At 36.3% G+C, this 25994-nt stretch overlaps 1 protein-coding gene across 2 annotated transcripts in view; it reads right to left on the bottom strand.

Annotated features, from left to right (window-relative positions):
* Positions 1-25994, bottom strand: part of ADGRA1 (adhesion G protein-coupled receptor A1) — a 277331-nt gene that overhangs the window by 163054 nt on the left and 88283 nt on the right. For both annotated transcript variants that reach the window (XM_056352198.1, XM_056352200.1), the window contains 4 exons: positions 18422-18493; positions 14558-14629; positions 6441-6512; positions 5542-5705 (listed from right to left, as the gene is read on the bottom strand). In XM_056352198.1, the coding sequence (XP_056208173.1) occupies positions 5542-5705; positions 6441-6512; positions 14558-14629; positions 18422-18493 (380 nt within the window). The remainder of the gene's footprint in view (positions 1-5541; positions 5706-6440; positions 6513-14557; positions 14630-18421; positions 18494-25994) is intronic.

The raw sequence follows: 25994 nt of genomic DNA, 5'->3' as shown, positions 1-25994 counted from the left end.
TGTGGTCTGAGAGAAATATGCCGTAACGTTCTGCTGGTATTTAAGCATAAGTAATGCAGATTAGAAAATCTGACCGTGGGTAAGTAATGGTGAAATTCATACTTTTCTATGTAAGAAATGTAATCTGAAAATTATTAACTAAGAAGACAAGTAGAAAGAATGCATAAAGCATATAAACGTGCTCTCTCCTTCTTTTTGCTTTGCACCACTTTCAATTTGAACAGGTACAGAGCATCAGAGAAGAAAGGGCTTACATTTTAACCTGACTCTGCTCCTTTAGAAGATGAATACTCTGATTCTCAGTGAAGTGAGGCAAACTACAAGAGACAAGGTGCTGGTTAAGTACGAACAGTTCCCTAACAACTATATTCCCCTCCCTCCCAATGTATTATTTACATTCTCTATGAAACATTTGAAGAATTGTATTGCAGAATACAGAAGCCAGAAAAGGATCTACCCTTTTGATTTTTATCCCTCCCTTTAATTTGTATCCCTCCTAAGTAGGAAGTCTATTACTTTAAAAAGGCACATTTCAGTAACATTTTAAGAGTCACAACTTGATAATTTCACTCCTGAGCTAACACTATAAACTAAGGTAGTTTACAGAATTCAGAGACTGAGTAATAACTCAAACACTGTTGGAGGCTCACAACTTGCGGCTATTATCTTGCATCCTTTCTTACCTCTTTTTTCAGTAGGATGGATTTTTATTCTCTAGCTTTCACTTTTCTCAGCAGACAGCCCCCTAAGGCATGCTAGAATTCTAATCATACAGATCTTATACAGATAAAACTCCAGTTCTGTACTTTGAGTACTCATTCCCCATCATCCATAGTGAAAGTCCTAATTGACTAATAAAGCTCTGAGTACATTACGAACCAACTCAAAGAATTTCTCACTACGAGTTTGATGTAAACAGTTACAACTATATGCATCAGAGCCAACAGGTGCGCTACCTGGGAACAGAATACACATTTTGTAAAATACATACTTGCAAAATAACATACTGTAACAACCCCTCTAAACCATGTGAAACACAACAGTTGATTTTCATGAACATGGAGCACCCAGAGCAACAAAAGAATTCAAAACCAGCTTCTGGATACTCAGAGTGTCTGAAAAGCAGGCTCCTGAGCCTAGGGAGGCCACACTACTCCCATTAAAGTAGATGAGACACGACATAAAAACAGATGCTATCTCAGCCACGTTAACACAAGAAGGGAAAATGGTTCAGCTGTGACATTTTGTTTGGTAATTTTGCCATTACTCTGTGCTTTGCAAGTTATATTTTCACCATACTTCCCCCTGAGACTGCATCTTAAAATGAACGTATCAAACATTTGAGCTTATATCTATTTCCTTACTCTGGAAGTTTCTTGATGAGGATGGTATACAAAAAACATGCATTAATACTAGCTTTGCTAATTGTCTCCTTTTGCCCATGTTGGTTGTAATTATTGCAGCAACCTGGGTTTTTCAGAGATGTGCACAATACAGGTGAGAAAATAACGCTGTACCTTAGAACTTCTTTTAATTCTTGTCCTACAGTCCTGTGTTAAAGCAGCTCAACATGCAAGGACATTTTCTCACATTCAACAGAACACCACAAATAAGGAAGTGGGAAACAGAAAAAAATTGGTGCAGAAGCGTAACAAAGACACAAGCAACTAATTTGTTTCTTCCATGAAAAAGACTTGTGCATACCACAGACAGAGAAAGAGGGTAAACATAGTTTTGGGGGATTACATTTAGCCAATTCCTCATTAAAGGGTCAAGCGCAAAGGGCTAGAATGGGCTCTGCCAACATGGCCTGAGAGCCATTCCAGGCTGTTAAAGATTGCTTTCTCAGGCTTACTGCCAGCCGGCCTTACAGCAGCCTGCTGGCAAACGGGGGGACAACCACAGGGACAGGAAGGGTGGCAGCTAGCTTGCCTGAAAGTGCTGTGATGAGACGGTGCGGATGTTCCATACCAAAGCACCTGGTCGGGTAGTGCAAAGTGACTTGAAAAAAATCTAGATGTCTCTCTACGTTTAACCTTCCTGAGAACTGACAAGACACTACTTCTAGTTCTTTTAACACTTCTGCTTTATAGGTCCACGCAAGACTATGATGACCAATGTTGACTGCATAAACCTGAAACGCTACTGACACTAAGAAAAGAACTAAACCTATCCACTCTGCACAGAAAAATGCATAATGATAAGGAATTAAAATGTAATTTATTATTTATAAATTAATTAACATCTAAGCAAAAAAAAAATAGTCTTAATATCCTTTTATGTTTTATTACTTTTGAAGCAATTTCTTTTTTAATAAAAAAAAGTGATAGCATGGTCCTGATTACTTATTTATAAGCATCTGTAGAGAAAATGTATATGTAAAAAGCAGTATTTTAATTCGTAGGAGTTCTACATGAGAAACAGTATTCTGTCCCAGGACAATTACTTTTCTCTGTGATCAATATAAATAAAAAATAATGGCTTAAAGCATTACAAAATGATTTTTATATTTTGACCTCTCCAGTATTTTTTGTATAATTCAGTAAATATTTACATCATTTTCAGCCAAATCATTTATCTAAAGATTAATACTATGTCAACTACTTTCTGAACTCTAAATAAAATCTAACTGGGGGGACAAGAAAGTCAGCACTTTTCCAAACATTCAATTTGATTAGTCAACATTTTCTAACAGAAACAGGTTTCATCAGATTTACAGGTCAATTGCAATTTGCAGAACAACTGAACTTTTACTACTTAGTGCTGTTAGTTCAATAGCATCAACACAGCTTTGAAACTGAGAAACTAAATTCTAATGCCTCCTTCATCAGTGTAAATAATCAAAACCCAGTTTTAAGAGCAATCTTCTGTAATCCCCTTAAGACAAAAACTTACACAGGTCTTTCCTGAGTGAAGAATTTGGCCTACAGAATCCTTTTCTGCTGATGATGTGCAGAAGGAAAAAAATCACAGACTCCTATCAGACCTCAGGTGGAATTTATAGCACTGGTATTCAGGAAAATGTAATTTTCCTCCTGTAAATTGAAGAAGTTTTATCTGGAGTCATGGAGGAACAGAAACAAGGCACTGCATGAAGCCAATTTCACAATCATTTTTCAGAAATATACTCTGTACATACCGCTATGAATTCATTGCGGTCCCTCATAATTAAGGCAAAAAGACAAAACTACTTTTTATCATCAAACTAACTTTTCAGCCTTATTTCCAACGTTGTCAAAAATTGTTTTATAGCTGAACATTTCTGAAAGTTGGAGATTTTTGTTAAAGAAGATTTAAATAGCTCTTACAAACTGTAATGAAATATGAAAGCAAAACCCTGTGAATTCCAAAGCTGTGCAGTTACTTAAATTAACTCATAAAAATCCATAAAGCAGGTTTTTAACTGTTTTCAATGGGTGACTACTTTGGCTACCATGAATTATCAGACACATGAGAAAGATTTGCCAGAAATAAATTTGAAAGATGATTTCTTCTCCCATCAAAACACAAAATAAATCTAAACAGCTCCCTGTAGCTATTCAGAATTTTTTTACTATCTAGTTTCCTCTCTACATACTTGGACTTTTTGGTTCATTCCCTGATTTGCCTGCTTGCATTCTTCTTTTCTTTACTCATCTTGTGACTACAATACCTCATGGTATCTGGCATGTAGAAGGAAGATCAATAACTATACATACAAAGTCTGACAGTATGGAAGATATTCACATGTAGGAGTTTTTAATTTTTAAATCACTTAATATCTTCTTTAAGATATGCTTAATTTGATCACCTATATGCATATTTCAACACATATTATTTTTAAAATATTCTCAATAGCTGTTATTATTTTGGTGCCAGTCTTTTACTATGCCTACATTATAACTAAGTTACTGAAAATGAAATTGCCAAACACTGCGAGCACTGTGAGCTGCCCAGCAGATATTACAAGCACCGCGAAGTACCTGGCAGGCATTGCAGAGCTGGTGGAAGGCTCAGCAAACACAACCACAGCGCACGGATACTGAACGCAGTATCAAGCTATTGGCAGTCATTACAAACCTTGTCAAGTGTCTGTGGACATTACAAATAGCTGTGAGAACTAGATGGGCATTATAAATTCTGTATCAGGGGTGTGGTAAGGAGTCCTATTAGGAACTAAAGTATGAAATTCAGAGAAACGGCTTTCATTTCTACTGTAAAATTCACAGGCTCATATTCATTGGCAACCTGGAAGTATCAATTAACAGTCCTTATCCATTTTTCTGATCATTCCAGCATTTTCAGAAGGATTCTTCCTGCTGGGAAATGGACCTCTATAAAAGATGCCCATGCTGGGTCCCTATAAAATGGCAGCTTGATATCTGAGAAGTATTGCAGATTTTCAAATGTTCAGTAATACAGGCTACTGGGAACTCCTCTGCTTTTCGCTAGCAAGAGCTCATTCCTTATCTGCCTCCAGACAGGTATCTGCGTTTCCTTAACAATTCAGCCCATGGACTGTAGCTGATATTCACATCCTTTCACCTCTCCCAACTTGTAAACACCTGTATTTGCTGTTAAAACCAAATATTTTGTTATTACTTCAGTCAATTCTGATCTCCCTTCTGCTATAAATACGTTTGCTAACACACATCATTCCTCTTGTGGTTATTAGGATAAAAGTGTGACTTTCCTTTTGTTTGTATAAGACATTAACAAAGTCACCATGCCAGCAATTTTATGTCGTTCAAGAAAGTCAAATATTCAAAGATTCTGTGATTAGTCAAGTGTGTGTGAAATTATACTTCTGATTATGGAATCCACTAGCATCATCTTAGGCTTTTTTTTCTCTCCAGTATGTGATATTTTTTAAATCTCTTTTTTAGTCTACTCTTTACTAGACAGTGTTCAGGATGAGATGAATTTTCTTTGCTCACTTATATTGTTTTGTTTCCTTCCTAACACTATATTCATCATGTTTGCTATGGTGGAAAATCTTTTCCAAAAAAAGAGATTCACTTAGAAATCTTCAAATACAGAATTCACCTAACCGGAGCTCACCGTAAAAATTCTATTCATCCCCAGGACACAGTGGTAAAATGTATAGTTACAGGTTTATGAAAACGAAAAATAAAAGAATGAAATCTGACATTTATGTCACACTGTCAGACATATAACTTTAAAGGAACATTCTATAAATCCTTACGGGAATCCTCAGTTTCATGCAGTATACAATGTGGAGCTACCATCACGGGTTTGTGTTTGAAATCATAATTACATGTTACCTAATATATAGACAGAACAGTGGTGTTCTTGCAATTTTTATATATATGTTTGTGTATATATATATATATATATGTAATTTTGTATGAAATGAGAACCTTGTATTTTCTTCTATATTCTTCAATCTTGTATTTTCTGTGCCATATATTTGTATTTCTTTTGTCTATAAGCAAGTCAGATTTATTACTGGTTTTGGGTTTTTTTGGCATAATTTCTGGGTTTTAGTATTTTTTCTGGATTCCACCTCAATTTGTAATGTTAAATGAGAGTACAGCTCACCACATATCAGCTGATTTTCCTTCAGGTTATGAAATGACAGTCCTTGTAAAGCACTGGGGTAAGCACAAACTGTTTCCTCTGCTATTCGAACTGAAGCATTTCTGGCCCATTGCAAGACCCATTTCAGATTGCAGTCACAAATGAGTGAATCGGTGTTGAAATGTCTAGGAAGGCAAAGGAAGATCACAATTGGTACACATGCAATTTTCGTAAACGTACTTTCTCCTGCTAGATTCAAATTATCTAATTCCCAAGAGAACTAATTCTAGACAGATGCATAACTATAGATGGATAATTATAGATGGATAATTATAAAGATATCATGAGACAGCTAATACATGTGGTCTCACTGTCAACGAGTTTCAAGACATTATGCCAAAATTCTGACTACTGAATTAAATTTGAGTATGTGCTACTGTAGAAAGTCATACTATAACAGACTTCAACTTAATAAAAACTCTTTTAAGTAGAAACTCGACCATGGAAGCATCCAAAATATGCTTTTAAATCTCAGAGAAGTATATTTAATATAAATAACTGGAAATTGTTATTACAGGAAAAGTATTTAACATGAGTGGTTTTGTGTATTTAGAGTTATTTCATGATGTAATGCATGAATACATGGGAATGTGTAAGATCGTAAGGATAAAAAACCAGGAATGCTAGTCAGGATGGTTAGACTGGACTAGTCAGGAACAGGGTCTAGTTGTCAGTGCTATCTATCCATTTCACTGGGACAGGTAGAAGATGGCAGCTCATCAGTAGTGAGACAGACATTTTTACATTTGGAATGCATTGCTAGAAACAATCCCGTTGGAATTCATATTCTACTCTGCTATGGTTATTCTAATGTCTTTCTTGAATATATCAGATTTCCAAACATAAGGAATGATACTTACAGTGCTTTCAGAGCGAGCAGCTCAGAAAAAAGTCCATTCATGAGACTTGAAAAAATATTCCCTGACAAATTCCTAGAAAAAAGCAACTTACAGTCAGTTATAAAAAATACAAGAAAAAAAAAATTGTTACAATTTTCCCAACACGAATTAAGCTGCTTTCTTCACAACAGTAAAAACTTATTTAAACTTGTACATTGCTTTTTGATAAATGACAGCAATATTCAAATAAATCATACACTTTTACTTCTCTTATTTTCACAGGTGGTATACATAAAATTCACTTGGTCTAATGAACAGGAATATTTCTGCATATTTAATAGAATAGAAATCTAGAAGAGAATATACTAGAATTTAAATGAAAATATTCATACGATGATCAGTCAGTGAGATCTATGTTGTGTTTTCATAGTATATGTAGAACGTCACTTCAAGGTAAAGAAATAAAACCACTGTCTTTAGTAATGCTCAAAAGAACTCAAGCAATTCCTTAAAACAGTAATGAATTTTCAAAGTAACTACACAAATAGTTTTATTACAAAGGACTTTAAACAAACTGATTTTTCCCATCCTTAAATTAAGGACATTTCCATTTTAACTATTGTTCTACTATTTCTTGTCTTGATGGCTGAATAGATTAGGTTGAATACTTGCAAACAGACACAATTCAATTTTGCTTAGTTTAACAGGATTGCTCTGCCAGTGCCTTAATAGTATAAAAGTTAAATGCTTCACATCAATTAATACTGTCTTGTTCTGTACCAGTAAACTGAAAAATTAGTGCAGTATCCAAGATTAACATTTTGTAGCATATAAATTACCTACTTTTGAAATACTGTTATATTTTCCTTTCTATGCAGTGCCTGAAGCCTACAGGTCTGAATTCAAGGTTGGCTGCAAAATTTCTGCTATCAGTGAAATTTCAGATCTCTTCACTGGACATTTGTTGTTACATATAGAAAAAAATGTAGACTGGCAAAGAAAATGGTAAAAAGGGTATTTTTATAATTATTAATTTTATATCTACAAAGTAAAGGATGCATATTAAACTGAAGATACAAATTCAGATCAGGAGCAATGTTCCACCAGTGAGAAATCTACCAAGCTGCAAAAGATCTGAACCAGCTTCATAGAGGAAGGAAGAATAAAAAAGTCAAGAACCATGCTTTCTACAGAAACCTGTTCATATACCTATGGATCAATGAATACAAGAAAAAAGATAAAATATTTCTAATTTATAAATTACTTTAAAAATGTTATGGAACATTCTTGAAACTATAACTAATCTTATTTTTGTACATAATTTTTCACCACTGAACTCACGAAAAAAAAAGAAAAGCAAAATTCTACTAATACAGAAAAATAAACTGGCTCAGCAATGTTAAGTGAAATTAGTTCTTATTACATTGAGTGATGATGGGATGTGCTTATATAATTGAACTCGTTAAGATTTTGTTCAACAGTGCACCTTTAATAGAGTTGCAGTGCAAAGCTCGTGGGAATGGAAGGGCTTTCAAATATCTCTTCAAGTGTGGATATGTCTACAGGTGGAAATGAATGGTTGCTTGGTGCTATCTATTTCTATTCCTTGAATATTTTGGATTTATCAACAGGAACTAAAGATATTGAGCATTTCACAAAGACTCAGTCACCTCTGGATCTACTCATGTGCTTACTGGACACAAGCCCTGATGAGGCATATGCTGGAGCAGTGCAGTGAACTGGGATATTAAACAGACTAAATCAGAAGCTGATAACCCTGACATTTACACTGAAGTAAATCAGAAGTAGTTCTACTAATATGAAAGCAGTTAAAGTAGTATAAACTTACCGACAGAGGACAATCATGCTGAACTGAAGGATGGGGAAAGCAATCTGCCTAGCTTTGCATGGACGGCAGCCAGAAGGCAGAAATACAGGGGTTTCTTTTCTCTGCCTTAACCCACTGCAGTATGACAACCTTTCAATCTGAAACAAATCCCAGCTTTTCCCTGAGATAGTAGCTAGGTTTCATACAGCAGAACAAACATAAAACCAAGTCTAAAGTTTGGTAATTGCATGTGAACCAAAGGAAGGCTTTATGTCTGGTCAATATGTTAGGAAACAAGGAAAAACTGTTAAGTAATTTCCACAGCTGATGTAGCAGGATTCAGCAGATGTACAGTAGCTACGCATCTGCCAATGGTGTCTATTCTGATTCTGTGTCTACTGAATCTACGTTTTCCATAGGTCCTACCAAATCGACCAAGGTATCTAGCCAGAGCTGTTAATCTGAAAATGCCTGACTCATATATTCCATTTACAATTTTTTTGTTTCTTTCTATTGTGACAGAGAAGTATGTAACCCTTTTCTTCAGTGCTTTTGCCAAGTACTGGAATAATTGAGCTCCTGACAGTTTAAAAGTCAGCACCAAGCCAGCAAGGCAATTTTCATATTCTTTCATATTCTTCTGGCAATGACCTGGTCTGAAGTTTCTGTATTACCGACAATAATTAGCAAACTAGGATTGAACATGTTCACAGGGCTGTATAAGTCATACAGCAATACATTTCTATGCCCAAGAAACACGTAATTACAATATCTGGATCTCCAACAGTGAGAATAGCTTGTTCCCTAACAAAACTTTCAGGAATCCTCTCAAATCACCCCAATAACACATGCATTTCTGAGCTAGATCTCTGCAGCACCCTGAAAATGTCTGGTTCTGTCAGTTCACATCATTTATGTTATATATTAAATTATCTCCAAATGCATAGTGTTGTGAAATTCCACCATTTCAAATATCCTAAAACCCACTCTAGCTTGATTTAAAAGGACATTTGTTCTAAAAACATCTGTATCACCTAGTTTGCAAACATTTCAAACATAACAAATTAATGCACTCCAAAGCTGATAGCACTTACTATGCCATTATCTTACTCCATTAACAGAAACATGCGCTTTCTGTTGTACCAGAGGTAAAATATTTTGGTCTTATGAACAACATCCTACACTTTTTTATATATACCAAAGACTCTTGTGCTTTTACAGAAATTAATAAAACACTTCTGCCAAAAGCTTTAATATAAATAACAAATGCCACAAAACAGTCAAAGGGAGTTATGCATCTCAAAGGACCATTTTGAGGCAAAATATCGGTAGAAACGGGAGTATATTAATATGAAGAATGCTCCACTCATAAGCAGTATTAAAAATCAAAAGAAGCTGAAAGCAAGGGTGAGAGACTGATCTGTGCAAAAAGACTGAAACTGTCAAAAATGACAACAGAAATACAGAGAGGGCAGGTTATGGTGCATGCTTTCTTGATGTTGCTAACGTGGGGTCTATTTGATTCACTATGTTACTGGTTTTGTACTTTATTTTCTGGCACCATACAAAGTGATTAGTTGCTTCAATGACGGCAAGAAAGCCACAGAAGAATTTATGGCATAATGTTATCATAAAGCTAACTGCTGCTGATGATTCAGAGGCAGGATGAAGAATAAATCGGATATCCTTTAATCAAACAACTCGAAGGAAGGAGGAAGGTCTGTTTCGAACTTCCAAAAGGAAGATCCAGCAGTACCTGCTTGTTGAAACAGATTTAAGGCTGCAACATTTCAGAACCTGAAGAGATGACTTATAGGGGACTAAGGAAATGAAATCTGGCATATCAGTACAGTGGCATTATCCCAGTATTCCACAGCTCTTGATATTTAGATTAAATATAATTAATTTGAATGGCAGCTCCGTTACCTAGCAGTAATATATTTGCATACATAATTCTGGAACAAAGCACTGAAACATGGCCACTGAGGGGCCAAAGGAGGTTTGGAAGATTTGTTGCATTCAATTATGTCACTCCCAGTTAGAATATGCACATCCCATCACAGCATAAACACAGCCAAAGGGTAATATATAAGCCAAAAAAGTTAAGCTAGTTTCTTAGAAGACATAATAAATCTCCTCTTATACTGTCTGAGGCACTGTCAGCTACATCTGTCATATGAAGTGAAAGCATTTTGGAATCATTTTCCAGAGCACAAATCATCAAATCCAAGAAGGTGTAAAAATTAGATCAGTCTCAAGGAACATAATCACAACTCACTGGCTGCAGTAATTTCAGGAGCTGTGTGAAATTTTAGATTTCATTAGTAACCTGAAATTCAATTTCTAATCATTCAAATATACAACCTGAATGCAGTCAGGGTAAAAGTCTTTTCTACATTACCAAGAGGCTTACAATTTTTTGTGGCTTCTGTACGTGTGCGTGTTTTCAAAACAATACTAGGTGATTCGTACTAATTCATTTTTTCTTAATTCAGGAATTCTGTAGGCTGTCCTGTTCTAAAATAGACTGCACAAAATGATCAAGCCCTCTGAAGAGTGTTTGTATTATCCCTGAAAGCTCAGGCAGTTCTCATGCTTCATTCTGGTGAGGTATTTAAACATACCTTTACCTTACTCAGTTTAGATACATGCATCATATCACTTGGTTAAATGTCACATGTCAGTTTGGGCCTAGAACTGATTTTTTTAGCTCCGATTCCATATTTTCAAACTGAATTAGACTTGCAAGACTGAGTGAATCACACTGTATTACTTTGTTTTGCCTGGTATTTCTGCTTGTAAACAGGGTAAGGAAATCTCATTTCTGTACTTCACAGAAGATGCATGAAAAGATTTATGTCCTTTGCTCCTTCCAGTGGACTCATGGCTCTCCCTACTGGTTTGACAACAGCCTGCAAAGATCCTTCTGCACTTATCTCTGCCAACACAGGAGAGCTCTAATTACCACAATCAACAACTGCATAAATCAGCACATAGGTATATATCTTTTATACTGCTTCTTTAGTAATCTAAACCACACTTCATGGCTCTGAAACCAGTTCCATGTTTAAGAACCTGTCATCTTTTCCTGGGTACAATTATATACACTCATGTTAGACTAAGTAAATGCTTCTCCATAACCTTTTCAAAGAACAGCTTTCCCATACCCCTGAAATGACAAGTAAACACAATTCAGAGGTGTCAGCAGCAACAGAAAGGTGACTTATTATGTTTTAAAAATGTTCCAAAAGTTTGATTCCGGGAAGTGTGCATGAACTTCAAAGGGGAAAAAAGTTAGATAGTGTTAGAAAAGTACCAGGTGGCATTGGCTTGCAGTCAATGAACAATCACCGGTTCTTACACCAGAGGCAAATGAGATCCTAGCTCAAATAATTACTATCAGCATTATGTCATTATATGAAATATATATATTTCTGACTGAGGATCAAATGATACTATCAGTGGCAGAGCACAGTTCCTCTTGATTGAGATTGTGGTTGTATTTCTTCACAAAATAATCACTGACCCAACAAAAGCAATGCTACTCTTGACTTTGGTTTGGTAAGGACGATTGTCCCTACAAAAGAGAAAGTCATAAATTTTGACATAGCAATCATGAACTGATTTCCTTCAGATGAAAGGGGAATTACACTTATCTATTACTATGCCTCTGATTTTCAAAGGACATGCTTTTGAAATAAAAATAATAACTAATGAAGAACTACTAAAGGACATGAACTGGAAGGCAGGATGGGCCCATTTGTTGAGTCAATGGTAGAAAGGTAATTTAACCCCCAGATAAGAAAAATGGAAGATAGACTAAATGGATCAATAGCCAAATCTCAAACCTCGAAAAAAGAATTCAAGTTTTAAAAAGATCAAAGAAGTAGAGAGACTATAAGAAACAGGAAAAGGTTAGCAAAAAGACAGAAAGCATAGGACAATGAGAATTACCAAAAATTATGTTTGGAAAGTATACTAGAACAAGGTGCAAAAGACACTTTAACAATACTAATATATTCGAAAAAGTAAAAAAAGAGTAGATATTATATATAGCCAAAATATATTCCGTTACTACTGATTTCTATTCTGTTCAGCAAGGTTGGTCATTTTAATTATAGGCATTTATGGGAGAAGCATATACTAAATTCTGGAAACAACCTTTCCCAAGACCATCTATAGTACAACTACTGCTCTGCAGAACTAGTTAAAACCCAGAAAAGACCTGGGCAACTAGAGGCCTTCTAAGATAATTCCACTCACATGAAAACACTAGTAGTTAATTGTTTTCTCCTGCTTATATAGTATCATGTTAGATGTATACAAAACCCAAAAAATCATTTCCCTTGTCTAGAGAATTAGTCATCTTTTTATCTGACTACATGATACATTGTCAACAGATGCATATTTCTGATTTGCCAACATTTCTTTCTTTCTTTCAAAACTCACTTAGTGCATCAAACACGAGGCCAGACCAACAGGTTACCAGAATCATCATTCCTTCCACTGACACATGGACATAACACCCATAAAAGCACAAAGAACTTGGCATTAAGTGCATTTATTGTAAGACACTGTAAGATAATGGAAGGATAGAAGGGAGCGGAGTGAGACATCACTGCTGTTCTGCAGAAACAGTCTGGTGACTGATTGTATTTAGTGCTTTCACTAACGACTCTGGCTCAGAAATGTAAGCATGTGGAAAGGAAACCTGGCAACAAAAAAAAAAGGACTGGTCGATATGAAGAGAACTATCATACAAGAGGAAGTGAACATTCTTGAAGATGAGAGGTTTGGTAATTTCATTAAGTAATATTATTCAAAGTGAAAAAGCGTAAAAAGAATGTCACTTGAGAATTATATTTAAGAAAGGTCTAATTCAAATTTCTGTTATAAACCAGGGCATCAGACAGACAACGATACAGAAAGTCCTGGATCTACACCCATTTGGAAATGAAAGTTAGCCCCATCTTAAGGGAAATGTAAACATTTACTTGAGATGCACAAAAAGACTAGATGCAAGAAATAAAAGTGTTAATTACAAATAGAAACACCACCTTAAACTGGCTACTTCTGGCTTGGGCGGGTAATACCCTACACTAGGTAAAAAGCTGGCTGCATGGCCAGGCCCAAAGAGTGGTAGTAAAATGAGTTACATCCAGCTGATGACTGGTCACAAGTGGTGTCCCCCAGGGCTCAGTGTTGGGGCCGGTTCTGTTTAGTATCTTTATCGACAATCTGGATGAAGGGATTGAGTGCACCCTCAGTAAGTTTGCAGATGACACCAAGTTGGGCAGGAGTGTTGATCTGCTGGAGGGTAGGAAGGCTCTGCAGAGGGATCTGGACAGGCTGGAGCAACGGACTGAGACCAGTTGTATGAGGTTCAAGGAGAACTGCCAGGTCCCGCACTTGGGTCACAACAACCCCACGCAGCGCTACAGGCTCGGGGAAGGGTGGCTGGGAAGCTGCTGGGCAGAAAAGGACATGGGGGCACTGGCTGACAAGCAAACTGAACATGAGCCAGCACCATGACCAGGTGGCCAAGAAGGCCAACAGCATCCTGGCCTGTATCAGAAAGAGCGTGGCCAGCAGCACTAGGGCAGTGATGGTGCCCCTGTACTCGGTGCTGGTGGGGCCGTACCTCGAATCCTGTGTTCAGTATTGGGCCCTCACTGCAGGAGGGGCATTGAGGTGCTGGAGGGTGTCCAGAGACGGACAATGGAGCTGGTGAAGGGTCTGGAGCATGAGTCTTATAAGGAGCAGGTGGAGGGATCTGGGCTTGTTTAATGTGGAGAAAAGGCAGCTCAGGGGGGACCTTATCGCTCTCTACAGCTGCCTGACAGGGGCTGCAGGCAGGGGGGCAGTCGGTCTTTTCTCCCAGATAACAAGTGACGGGACAAGAAGGAGGAAACGGACTCAAGTTGCACCAGGGGAGGTTTAGATTGGGTATTAGGAAAAATTTCTTCACCGAAAGGGTGGTCAAGCATTGAAACAGGCTGCCCAAGGACACGGTGGAATCGCCACCCCTGGGAGTGTTTAAAGAACACGTAGATGTGGAGCTTAGGGACATGGTGTAGTGATGGACTTGGCAGTCCTGGATTAATGGCTGGACTTGATGACTTTAAAGATCTTTTCAAACCTAACCAATTCTATGATTCTTTAAAATATCAAGTCACTACATTCAAAGGTTCAGGAGAGGGTATTTTTTTTACTACAAAAACTATAATCTTCTTACAACCAACTGTTCTCAGGTAAGATATGTGACAGTTTGGATTTCTCCTATTTAAAACAGGAGTGGTATTATACTCACAGTTTGTGAAGACTGTTAAGTCCAACAAACATTTCTGGTGTTAAGCAACCAATCCTGTTATTTGAAAGATCCCTGAAAGAAACCAAAAAAACGTGAAACATTAGGTCTGTCTTATTCATACACAGCCTCATTTTTAACGCTTAAGGAATTAGAGACAAATGAGAAATAAGATCTTTTTCCATAATGTAATGTAGCTGAATTAAATAGATTTAACAACTTTTATATTAACACTATTGAGCAATACTCCGCAACTCAACATACCATACTGCAAAGTACGCAAATTGCATTAAAATATGACTTTTATATGTAGCAAATAAACCCCAAAAATTATTTCCAATGCAAAGAATTTTCTTTATCAAAGTTACTAGCACATGTTTGTCTACTTATGAAAAATAACATCCATTTTTTTGCACACAATATTCAGCCAAAATTGACATATTTTTACTGTCTACTAATGTCTCATCTCATGGACAGCATCCTTTCTTGCTGAAGAAATTAAAGAAACCAGAGGGCAATTAATTTTTGAGCTAGTAAGAAAGTCAGTATTGATAAGCACTTGGCAATATCTTTTAAGAGCAATAGTGTGGCTGTCTCAGGCCACAAATAGTACAAAGCATTACGTTCTGTAACTATGTCTGCACAAAGGTGAATGGTTGTTTTCTGCTTAAGTCATACATACAATACAATGTATAGGAAATGTATAGGATGCTTACAGGAAGGAGACAAAAATAGGCATGAACAATTATGATGTGATAACAACATGAAAACTGCCCCGCAGTGCATTCTGAAGTAATATTTAATTTTTACATATTTGGTTTTCAACCTTGACTCAAATTTTCCTTCTTATCAAGTATGATTTTTTTAAGTAATTGCAGTAATGTAAGGATTTAGGTGATTATAAATCCATTAAAATGTTAAAATTTATCTGAATATATTTCTGTTTTATAACCAGTGGTAGTCTTCCAACTCCTTTGTTACATTGTGCAGGTTCTCTATTTTTCTATGGCTACATGAGAACACTGAAGTAATCAAATGGGAGAATAAAGGCTGTAGCTTGACAAATCCGGTTGCTGCTTTATGGAGACATATCCAATTAGCTAGAACACAAAGGCAGTTTCTTTAGTATTTACTACAAAGTCTTCTTCTATCAGACAAAGAAAAAATTATTAACTAAATGATGAAACATCACATTAGAATGAAAATATTTCTTAAATACTTGTCAGGGATATTAAGCAGGCAACAGCCGAGAAAATAGTGTAGATGACAACATAGTGCAATAAATGCATATTAGCATTATTCTGCAAGTTCTCCTAATGGAAGCTACACAGAAAATCTAAAAATGCAAGTTTAAAACATACATAGCTATAGGTATCTATACATCTTTCTGTTAGGAGAGGTAAACACTAAACAAGAATGTCCCCAGAATTCTTGGTTGGGTAAGACTTTGCTTCTGCCTAAGCAATGTCTGAACACGTATGGCAGAAATGCATCACTACATGGGGCATAATTTCGGTAGCAAAAGTAAATTTCAGCTAAACTAATCAAAACAAGTGCATATTTCTCTTAAGTGTGGCACACAGTAAAATGATATTTTTAACAAAATGAAAGGCTACATACCCTTTTCTCAACATTTACTTCAATGAGTGTTATTTTCACAGTAAGATATATGGCAGTGACTGAAATCTCTGTATTGCAAAACATGTTTTCTAAAAAAACCTTAGCAAAAAGAAAAGACAGCTTGCTGCACATTCCTCCAGACTAACACATGTTATATTAGGCATAATTCAATTCATAACGTACAAATCTGGTGTCCCTTCTCAGGAGTAAGATATTTAACTTACTAATACTGACTCGTAAAATTGATGTTAGAAAAAACAAAACTCTCCTTTGCTGAACAGTCAAGTGCCATAATTTTAGTGCTTCATAAATTTTCAATTTTCATCAATTTTGTGTGTACCTTTTTGAGTAATCTCCTGAAATAATTCAGTTTGTCATTCAAATACAAATTATAACAGTTCTCCAAATCATTCAAAGAAAGCATTCTGATGTTGACAGCCTGCAGTCTGTGACTTGCCATAGCCATATCTCTTGCAGTTGCTTATATGACATCAGCTTCTGCTTTTCACAGCATCATTTATATTTTACATATGAAATAAGATATGAATGAAAAGTACAGTCTTAAAGTAATTACTGTATTCAGCATCCAACAGGAGTTTGCACTATTTATTCCTCTTGCTCAGATGCTTGCTACACAGTTGCACAGCGAAGGACTGCAGAGATTTTCTTGCTTACTATGAAACCAAACACGTGGCAGTCTAGCAAATAATCAATTCCCTGTCTCTAGATTGCTCCCAGCGTTGCTTGTTCATATCAGAAACAAGGGTTTCTTTGAGATCTAGCATGATAAGTCTCAACATTGCCATTCCTAGTTTGCAGACGAATTTTTCTTCTCACTTCAATGCCTAATGACTTCCTGGTCCTTGGCTTGTCCCTCCTGGCTGACCTAAGGCTCCACCTGTGCAGTCTTCAGATGTGCAGCCCATGACTTGCACAGGTTTCTTGCTTTTCCCACAAGAGGTCAGGGTTGTGTTATTAGAGTATGCAGCCACAGCAACAATTAGCACTCTTTTCGATCATTTCATTGTATTGCTACCCCTGTACACAGAGCGAGCAAGAAAGTTTCAACCAAATATTTTTCTTTGTATTAAAAATGTATATGCCGCTCCAACTTCATTATTATTATGTCATTGGCTTTCTACCCAAATGTGCTAAAACTTAGTGGCCGGTGTTAAAAAATACTGCTACCTGTGTGATCAGAGATGGCAATCTTTTACTTAGGTTGTGCAGTGTTCCATGTACATAGCAGTTAGGGAATTGAACCTTCAGAGCAAAAACGCAGAAGGATTTGTAAACTTCTTTTTCCGTGGATTTACATTCCTTCTCATCTAAATCTTCCCATAATCCCTGTTTTCTCACAGGTTTTCTCATCACACGTAAGGCAGCACACACGATGGCTAGGCATGTGATGATGGCCTGGTTAGCCAGTACACAGACATTTGGATGCTGTCATTCGGAAAATTATAACTAAAACCAGGTTCATCTCATTTTTCCTTTAGGCTGAGTAGAACTGAGGAGGGTCGGCAGTCCTTTTTAATTAAAAGCAAAAAGGTCCACTTGTACGATCTTACTAACTTAGATATTTTTACCCTCTATAAATGCAGTTTAAAAATCAGCCAGTGCTTTCAAAAGTATATGAGAACGTTTTCAAAGAGAGGAATGCAAGGATGATGGACAGGGAACGTAATGCATAAATCTTGTTTCCTTAGAAAACGATGCTAAAAATAAAAAATATTAAGCAGATTCAATGTGAGAGGTATGAAAATGGTAGACAAAATCTAAAGCATGACAAAATTTCCTTTCTAAAAAAATTTTTATAGATCTGGTCTGTGATAAAAGTAAACTAGACCTTACATAATGAAAAAAATTAGCCTAGCACAAAACATTATTTACACATATTTAAACCACTTGGTTTTATTTTTAATTAATGTCTGTAGTGCTATGTTGTCTGCTAAGTCATTAATTAGGTATGGGTTTTAACTTTGTAGATGGACACCTTAGGATATTTATTGGGAGGCAAACATAATTTTAAATGGGAAAAGGTAAGGAAGGGGGAAATGGAAGAAAAAGAAAGGGGAAGAAGAAGAAAAATGCACAGTAAATTTAAGAAGCACTGTGTGAGATTTTCTATTTTACAGCTGGTATCCTTATGTGCTTATTGCTTGGTGGCATATTTGCATTGCCCAAGGACAAAAATGTCAATACAAACACAATTTTCAGAATAATTCAAATGGAATTAATACTTACAGCCGCTTCAGTTCTGAAAGTCCATGGAAGGCCCCTGGCTCAATTGTGCTGATCAAATTATTCTTCAGATCTCTAGAGAGACATAATAGGAAGAGCAATTAATTTTGACTTTACCTACTGTACTACTGTTATACACAAGGAGTACAAAATGTAATGAAATTCTAACCTTTATCTGTCTTAGCTAAAACCAATAATGAATTTCTTTTGAATAGTAACATCAAAAACATTGTCATTTGCAGTTTATAAAAACATATTTTTCTAAGAAAGACGGTTAAGATTAGATGTTAGAAAAAAAATCCTGCTTGTTTTAATTCTTCTCCTATTTATACTTTTCAAAACAAGCTTATCAGCCATTCTTGCCCCAGGAAAAATATTTTAATCAATGAGTGAACAAAATAATCAGTCAGCAAAGCAAGAGCCTTTTAGTTTGCTTATTCATTGCACTGTGCACTTTACACTTAATAAATTTCTCATTTCCACCTAATGTAGGCAAAGCAGCTGGCATGTGAGACATAAACAGGTCAGGTTTCTGTCCTGAAATACAAGCAATTTCTCATATTTGGCAGATAGGTGCTTCATTTTGCACTTGGTGACAATCCAGAGGATTGGCTGTTGCACAGATAAAGAATATTTCACTGGCATTAGTAATCTCATCTGCTCTTGGCACAGTGCTTGGGGCCATGACATTGCTTTCAGCTCAGTCCCCACAGAGATTTACTACTGAATTGTCTCAAGACTCTTGTGATGTGAACCCTGAGGAAATGCCTTCAGTGCAATTAGATAAGCAGGCCTAGGAGATAAATGTGGTAAATTCATGTAGAGTCAGTGTTCATCTTCTGACAATTTGCAATTCATAGGAAACTATTGTTGCACAGTAATACCAGCATTGTTTCTCACTCAGACTGGCCACTTCCAGGATATTACTGCACATACACTGCTTGACTCTGCCAAAGTATGGATGTATCAACAGCCACATGAGTCATCTTATTTATGAATTTTTATTTTATTGCAAATAAAATGCACACAAGATGAAATCTTGGTTCCGCTAGCTGTGGTTGCCCTCAATAGGGCAAGATTTCATCCCAAATAGGATATATTTTAATTTCAAAGTCCAAATCATAAATACGTCTCTATTTGGTACTCATATCTGCAGATATTTTGAATGCACTTTTGTCACACCTACCCATTTCATTTTAGTGCTGGTGCTGATGAGTGACCTGTCCCTAACAAAGATCTCAGTCAGACTCTTAACAGTCAAGTTCAGTTTTCAACTTGCAATATGCAACACTAAGAGTCCTTAAGAAGGTGATAAGATATTCTGATTACTTATGTACAAGATATTTTGTGTTACATAAAAGACATGCGGAGCTATTAAATGCACAGCAGAGCAAGACCACAATTTTGATAGGAAAAAAACAACCTGGAATACCAGCTCAGTTTATAACATATAGATATTCTGTTGATAAAGTTGTAAAATCCTAACTGTAAACAAGATTCAAGATAATCACTTAGCATTTGTTTAAGTCTAGTCAGCTCAAAGTTTATGCTGCATAATCAGCAAGGTATAATACACAGGTATTATATATGGCAATGTCCTCTGTCCAATAACTTCAGATTCTCATTTTTTTCTTTGTTCCAGCTGGCTCTACATAGCACTTTCATCATGACATGTTGCACCTCATCTTATGACATTATCAAAAAAAGCAAAGGACCAGAAAAAGGCAGGAAAATTGAAATCAAACAATAGGCTACACTTTGAGTCTTTTTAAAATGTAAGCATTGCAAAGCATATAGGTTTACTTATTAAGTGTACCTGTGATTAACTTAACTGGTTACAAGCATTCATAAAGCTATGAAATTTTAGAAAATTTGTGGCCATGCATATCTGAAAATCAGTGGTGTAGTTTCTTGCTGTTTTTATCTTGCTGTTTTTATCTTAGTTTTTTTCAGTTGCTTTTTTCACTAATAAACTATTATCTGTTCATTATGCAAATAAATTCAATAAAATATGCTAATCTCAGTCCAACACAAATGCAAAGGATATTACAAGAACATATTAAAAATGGGCCAACTATTCCAGTTGTCCAGTACTGATACAACGTTTAAACAGTGACGCATGACTGTATGCATATATAGATACCTCAGGCATGGCCATTCCTATTTGCCGGAGCCACAATGGCAGTCCCTCACTTGTTCCTAATCCAGTAAAAAGCATAAAACCCAGAAGTGCTTCCTCTTCCCTGCTACTGTGCAGTACAGAGGTAAGTATGCCTGTAATGCCTGGGAAAGAGTCAGAGCCCATGCAATTCCCTAGTTTCAAGAAAGCAACAACATGAGCCAGAGGCAAGGGGAGAAAAGGTGGCACACTGGGGCGGAGAAAAAAAGGAAAGTGTCAGTTCAGGAGACAGAAAGGGGCAGAGCTTGGGCAAGGATCCTGATGGTGATTTGAGCATTCATAAGCAAGCTACACAGTCCATGATTAATTTTAGGCATAGGGCTAAGCTCTTTCCTTTCTCATGAAAATCACACAAGCAAAACAATTGCAGAAACACAGACATCAAGGCTGGTGCTTGCACCAATTCTGACTTGGCAAAGCACACAACCACCTCATGGACAACAGAGAGGAATTAGGGGATACAGCCATCCTCCTGCAGGTATTCTGCCCGTCTCCCTATTCCCTAATGCATGCAAGACAGTTTTCTTCCTTGTTTTGTCCCCTTCTCGTCCCCTGGATTTGGATGAAAGCGACAATAGTCATCACAAATTAAATACAGAGGATGATGTTAGAATGAAAACACTCTCCAAGAACTGGAATAAGCTTTGGGTTCTTCTTAAACTTTGTGGTCAAACATCTTTGTCTTAGTTCCCTGGTACCAGCAGCAGGTACTAGATTCATCTTTCCTCTGCCTATATCTGCTCAAGAAGTTGCGATGATTTCTTTAACTCTGAATTTTTCACACCTTCTCATAAATAAAACTCTTTACACAAAACTTCTGCAGTGTCTTCTTCAGAGTCCCATCAACTTGCAAAGATAAAACAGTGTTTGCAAAAGTTAATCTACATGACTGTATTTTCCTTTGGTGGCTTAGGATTTTTGCTGTGTGGGTGACCCAAAGCCTCATTTTTAACCTTCAGATATTCAGTACTAAACAGCTTGGTCTGCTCTGCTTCTGTTCACACCAAATATCAGGGCTTAGCCTTCCCTAGACAGCACTACACACAGTATCCTCATGAATGGACTATAGAGCCTCTTGTTTGTTGTTACATATTATTACATATTGATTGTTACATATTGTTATGTATTGTTACATACCGTTACATGTTTTTTAAGTATTGTTATATATTGTTACATAATGTTATATATTGTTACATATTGATGTATATTGTTACATAGTGTTACATATGTAAGTACTCTGGTTAAAGGATTTTTTTTAACCTGCAGAAGTGAGTCCCAGGCAGAAGACTGAAAGGACACTGTCCTTTGCACGTGAACTTCTGTATACTTAAAACTTACAAGGCAAAGAAACAAAACCAAACAAGCTCCCCCCCTCAACCCAATACTACAAATCCTTTGGATGTCTGCTGATTTATCTCAGGCTTTACACTGGGACACATCTGAAAACCACTTAAGAGGCATAGTTCAGAGCAAATATCCACATTTCAGGCAAGGGAAACTGACAGTTTTAATCATTTATCCTTGTATCAATTACACACATTCTATGTTAACTGGCAACTCATCTAAATGTTCTGCTACTTGTAATTAGGGGAAGTGATCATCTCTTATACCCAAGTGTTAACAGCTCACAACAAATATAAGAGAGTCAGTATGAGTGGCAAACTGTCGGCAGGTGAGTTTTAGTGCCAGTCAAAATAACCAAGTAGACAAAAGGTCTTCCATTTACTGAAATACACTATGTCCTAGTTTATGGAAACTCTGCTCTGTTTCCCCATAACGTAACCACATAGGAAAAATCAACATAATCCTAAACTATCATCTACAGGAAGAAAAAAAGGCCAGTTTAACGTCAGTAGAAGGAACACCATTTGAAGGAAAAGTGTCCATCACTTGCACTGTCTCCAAACAAGGCATCTAGTCTCCTTATTTTGGAAATTATGCTTAAATTAGGTAGGTCATTTTAGTAAGGATATTCTCAGAAAAGTGTAGATGATTATACTGCTGACAATCCTAGCACTTTCTTAGTAATTAATATTATTCCATAATGTTTCCATACACTTCTGGCCTAAGAAAATAGGTGTTTTTTTCCTTGTCATCTTTGAAGACTAAAATGAAGATTAAAATTAATAAATAAAATTATCACAACTGTTAGTCACTTACAAATTTTACTTCTACAGTAGAAGAATCTATTTGCTTGCCTCCCACTTGCATTTCTTACAAAACTACTTTTATTAAAATATTACATTAGCTTCTCCCATTTTCTAATTTAGCAAAGAGCTTATTATATTGAAGCCTTATAGGAATGAGTATCAACTTTCACTGAGCTAAATAAAGCAACCAGAGTAAATTTGGTTGTATGTTTACATTTTTTCCCTAAGAGCTACTGCTGAGGTTTGGCAAAAGGTCATGAACCAAGGCATGCCAAACAGCAGCGGAGCCTGGGCCACACACATGCACACATGCGTACATGCCATGCAAGTGACTTTAACATTAACCAAAAGTCAGAGGAAAGGGAAAGAACCCCAGTATCATAATATTGAACGACCACAGCGTGACCCAGTTAAAGTCCAAAAAGAAAGCATTTTCTAACTGACAGTTATGGTTTTGCATCCTTTCTGATGCAGCATTCTAACTTTAAAGTATCTATTCTGAATCTGAGTGACGTGTCATTAGTGGTGTGGGTGTATGTATCTCGTGGTGTGACCTGAAAATAAATCAAAACCAAGTGCCTTGTACAAGCATAGATAGATGGAAGTTACACTAAGTTAGCTGTAGCCATAATAACTGCAGTACTTATATCAGGGCTGCACAGCTGCACAACACCAAAATTCTGCAATACTTATTTGAATTCTTTTCCCCTAATTTTATTACAGTTGCTAGATAGACTTGCTGCATGGCACGCTGATCTTAACTAGACCTGCACAGGTAAAAGAATAATATAGAATGGACCATGTTAGCATTAAAACCCAATCTCAAAGTTACAGCAAGTTAACAGAGGAGAGTTTCCTTTTAAGTCTGAACTTGCATAAATTACATATAATAACCATTAAGCACTGTCCTCCTACATGTATGTAGATAATTTGTATGTATATGCAAATAATAGTCCCACAGGTGAAAACACTTGAGGATTTCTAAGCATCACAAGCTGCTGCGAGTTTATAATCTTACACATTGATCTGTGAACTGACTTTTACTTACTAAAGACATGTAAGAGAAGTTACCTTAACAAAAACAGATGACTTAAGGAGGGAAAATACATGTTTGAAATATTCACTTCCTCATGGATTAGCTGAGTGGTAAATGAAACTAGAGGAAGCGGCTACTAATGGGACTTTATAAGAACATTTAATAGTTACTCTAGACCTCTCAGCTATTAGACATCTTTCGTGGCCAAATCCGTGATTATCTAAATGTGTTCTTGAGATTCTTGATGCCTCGGGTTCACAGTATGCACTTACTTAGTGTAAAACATAGTGGGGAAAATCGCTAAAATACACACAATCTGGTAACAAAAGAATCAGTTTATCTTAGAACTACATTCTGACACTTTGGGCATTTTGTACCACCATCTATACCATCAGACACTACATATTCTTCCCTCAACTTACACTATATGTATTGTAGATATTTTGAATACATATTCATAACAAGAATGTTCAACTAATTCCAGTACTTTGTTCAAATTCCTGACATCAATACATCTTCCATAAAAAATTATAGGTTATACCAAGAGGACATCTGTGTTTAGAAAGCTGTCATTATGGTGCTGCAAAGTTTCCAAAAAAGCTCTGAGAAAAGCAATCAGTTGTTGAGCAGATGCCAAATACCAGTGAAATATGACTGACTTTCCATATTTTGCATATTACTATGAAACAACAACAGGAAAAAAAAAAATAAGGTCACATCTTCCACTTCTTTCCTATGAAAAATATTGCAGCTAAAATAAATGGCACCTTTGCCCAAGAAATGAATGCAGACTCAGGACCCTTGAAGAAGATTCACTTTTAAAACATCATTATGATCACGGCGGTAGGGAAGAGGCATAACCAATGATGAAAGACAACATTTGGCACCTATCCTGCGGTCACACATCAGGGTTAGCAGTCCTGGATACACGAACAAAGAATGAAGATGATATTGGTAAAATCTGTTTGAAGACTTTTCAAATGTACCCATCTGTACCATACCTATTAGGAGCCAGCGCCTCCTTATTATACTTTGGGGACCTGGATATTATCAAAACTTATTTTCATCTCCCTTGTTAGTGAACACATTGTCAGTCATACACTGTAGACTGAGAAACAGGCAAGTTAAGTGATACCCATTCTCTGGTATCACCACCAGTAACTGAAGCTCTCCCATGAAATTGCAGAACTCTTGGGTTTTATGATGAGAGTGGATATTTAATCTACTTTCCAGAATCAGAAGAGTGATAGTTGTGTTGCAGTTAAGTTTCAATGTGTAAGGATAAATCTTTTTTTTAGATGATTCCCACAAGATGATCAATGTAAATGTGCACATAAACATGAACACTAATTGTCCAATATCGTCTGCCTTTGCAGACACAGAGACTACAGAACTTTTGTTTGTTTAACAAGTTGGTGCATGTGGATTATGCATTTTCCTTTATTATTCTTTTTTAATCAAAGGCATTACTTGTTGGATTACTTAAAACAATAGACTGTAAGGACCAGACAAAAAAAAAGTAACTGCTGCCTGTTCAAGGTACTAATGAATGATCAAAAGTTTCAAACCAGTCACTTGATGGCAATAATGAGATCTAGAACAACAGAAAGGTCATCACATTTTTGTTTTTAATTTAAGGATGATGACTCATTCATGTCAAATGTGCTGTGGTAATTTGGCAATTATTCATTGTTTAGGAACATGCCTAAAAATGTTAAACAAAGTGCCAATAATGGCAGCTGAAACAAAACAGATACAGGCTTTACGGCAGTTTGCTTGCTCACAGTATCTCACAGAATGTTACAGTGTATTTCATTTTAATGGGAATAATCATAGATCAAGAATATAAGGCGCAGAGTATTTTAATTGACGGAGCATTATGTCAAATAAGGAAAAGGGAGTAAAAAGCTGGGTAAAGCAGGACAGGCTTCTGCTGCAGATTTTTGGTTAATACATTTTTCTACATATATATATTAGAAAATAACAGTTAAAAAGATTAATTTAGGTGGTATAAACTCTAGTTGCACTCTAAATATAGTTTCAAAAATCAGAATCTGGGATGAGGACGTAAAGACGTTTGGCACCTGATTTTACTTTAGAATTTTGTTATTTATAGCTCAAAATTAAATGCATTTTCTAACAAAGCAAAATCACCTGTGCTTTCCAGATTCTTTTTCTTTGGCCTGTTTTCAAGAAGAAAAAAACTCAGCA

Source organism: Falco biarmicus, chromosome 9 (assembly GCF_023638135.1).
Source record: "Falco biarmicus isolate bFalBia1 chromosome 9, bFalBia1.pri, whole genome shotgun sequence".
NCBI classification, from domain to species: Eukaryota; Metazoa; Chordata; class Aves; order Falconiformes; family Falconidae; genus Falco; species Falco biarmicus.
Note: the sequence above shows the minus strand (reverse complement) of the source record. Positions and strands in the feature narration are given on the sequence as shown.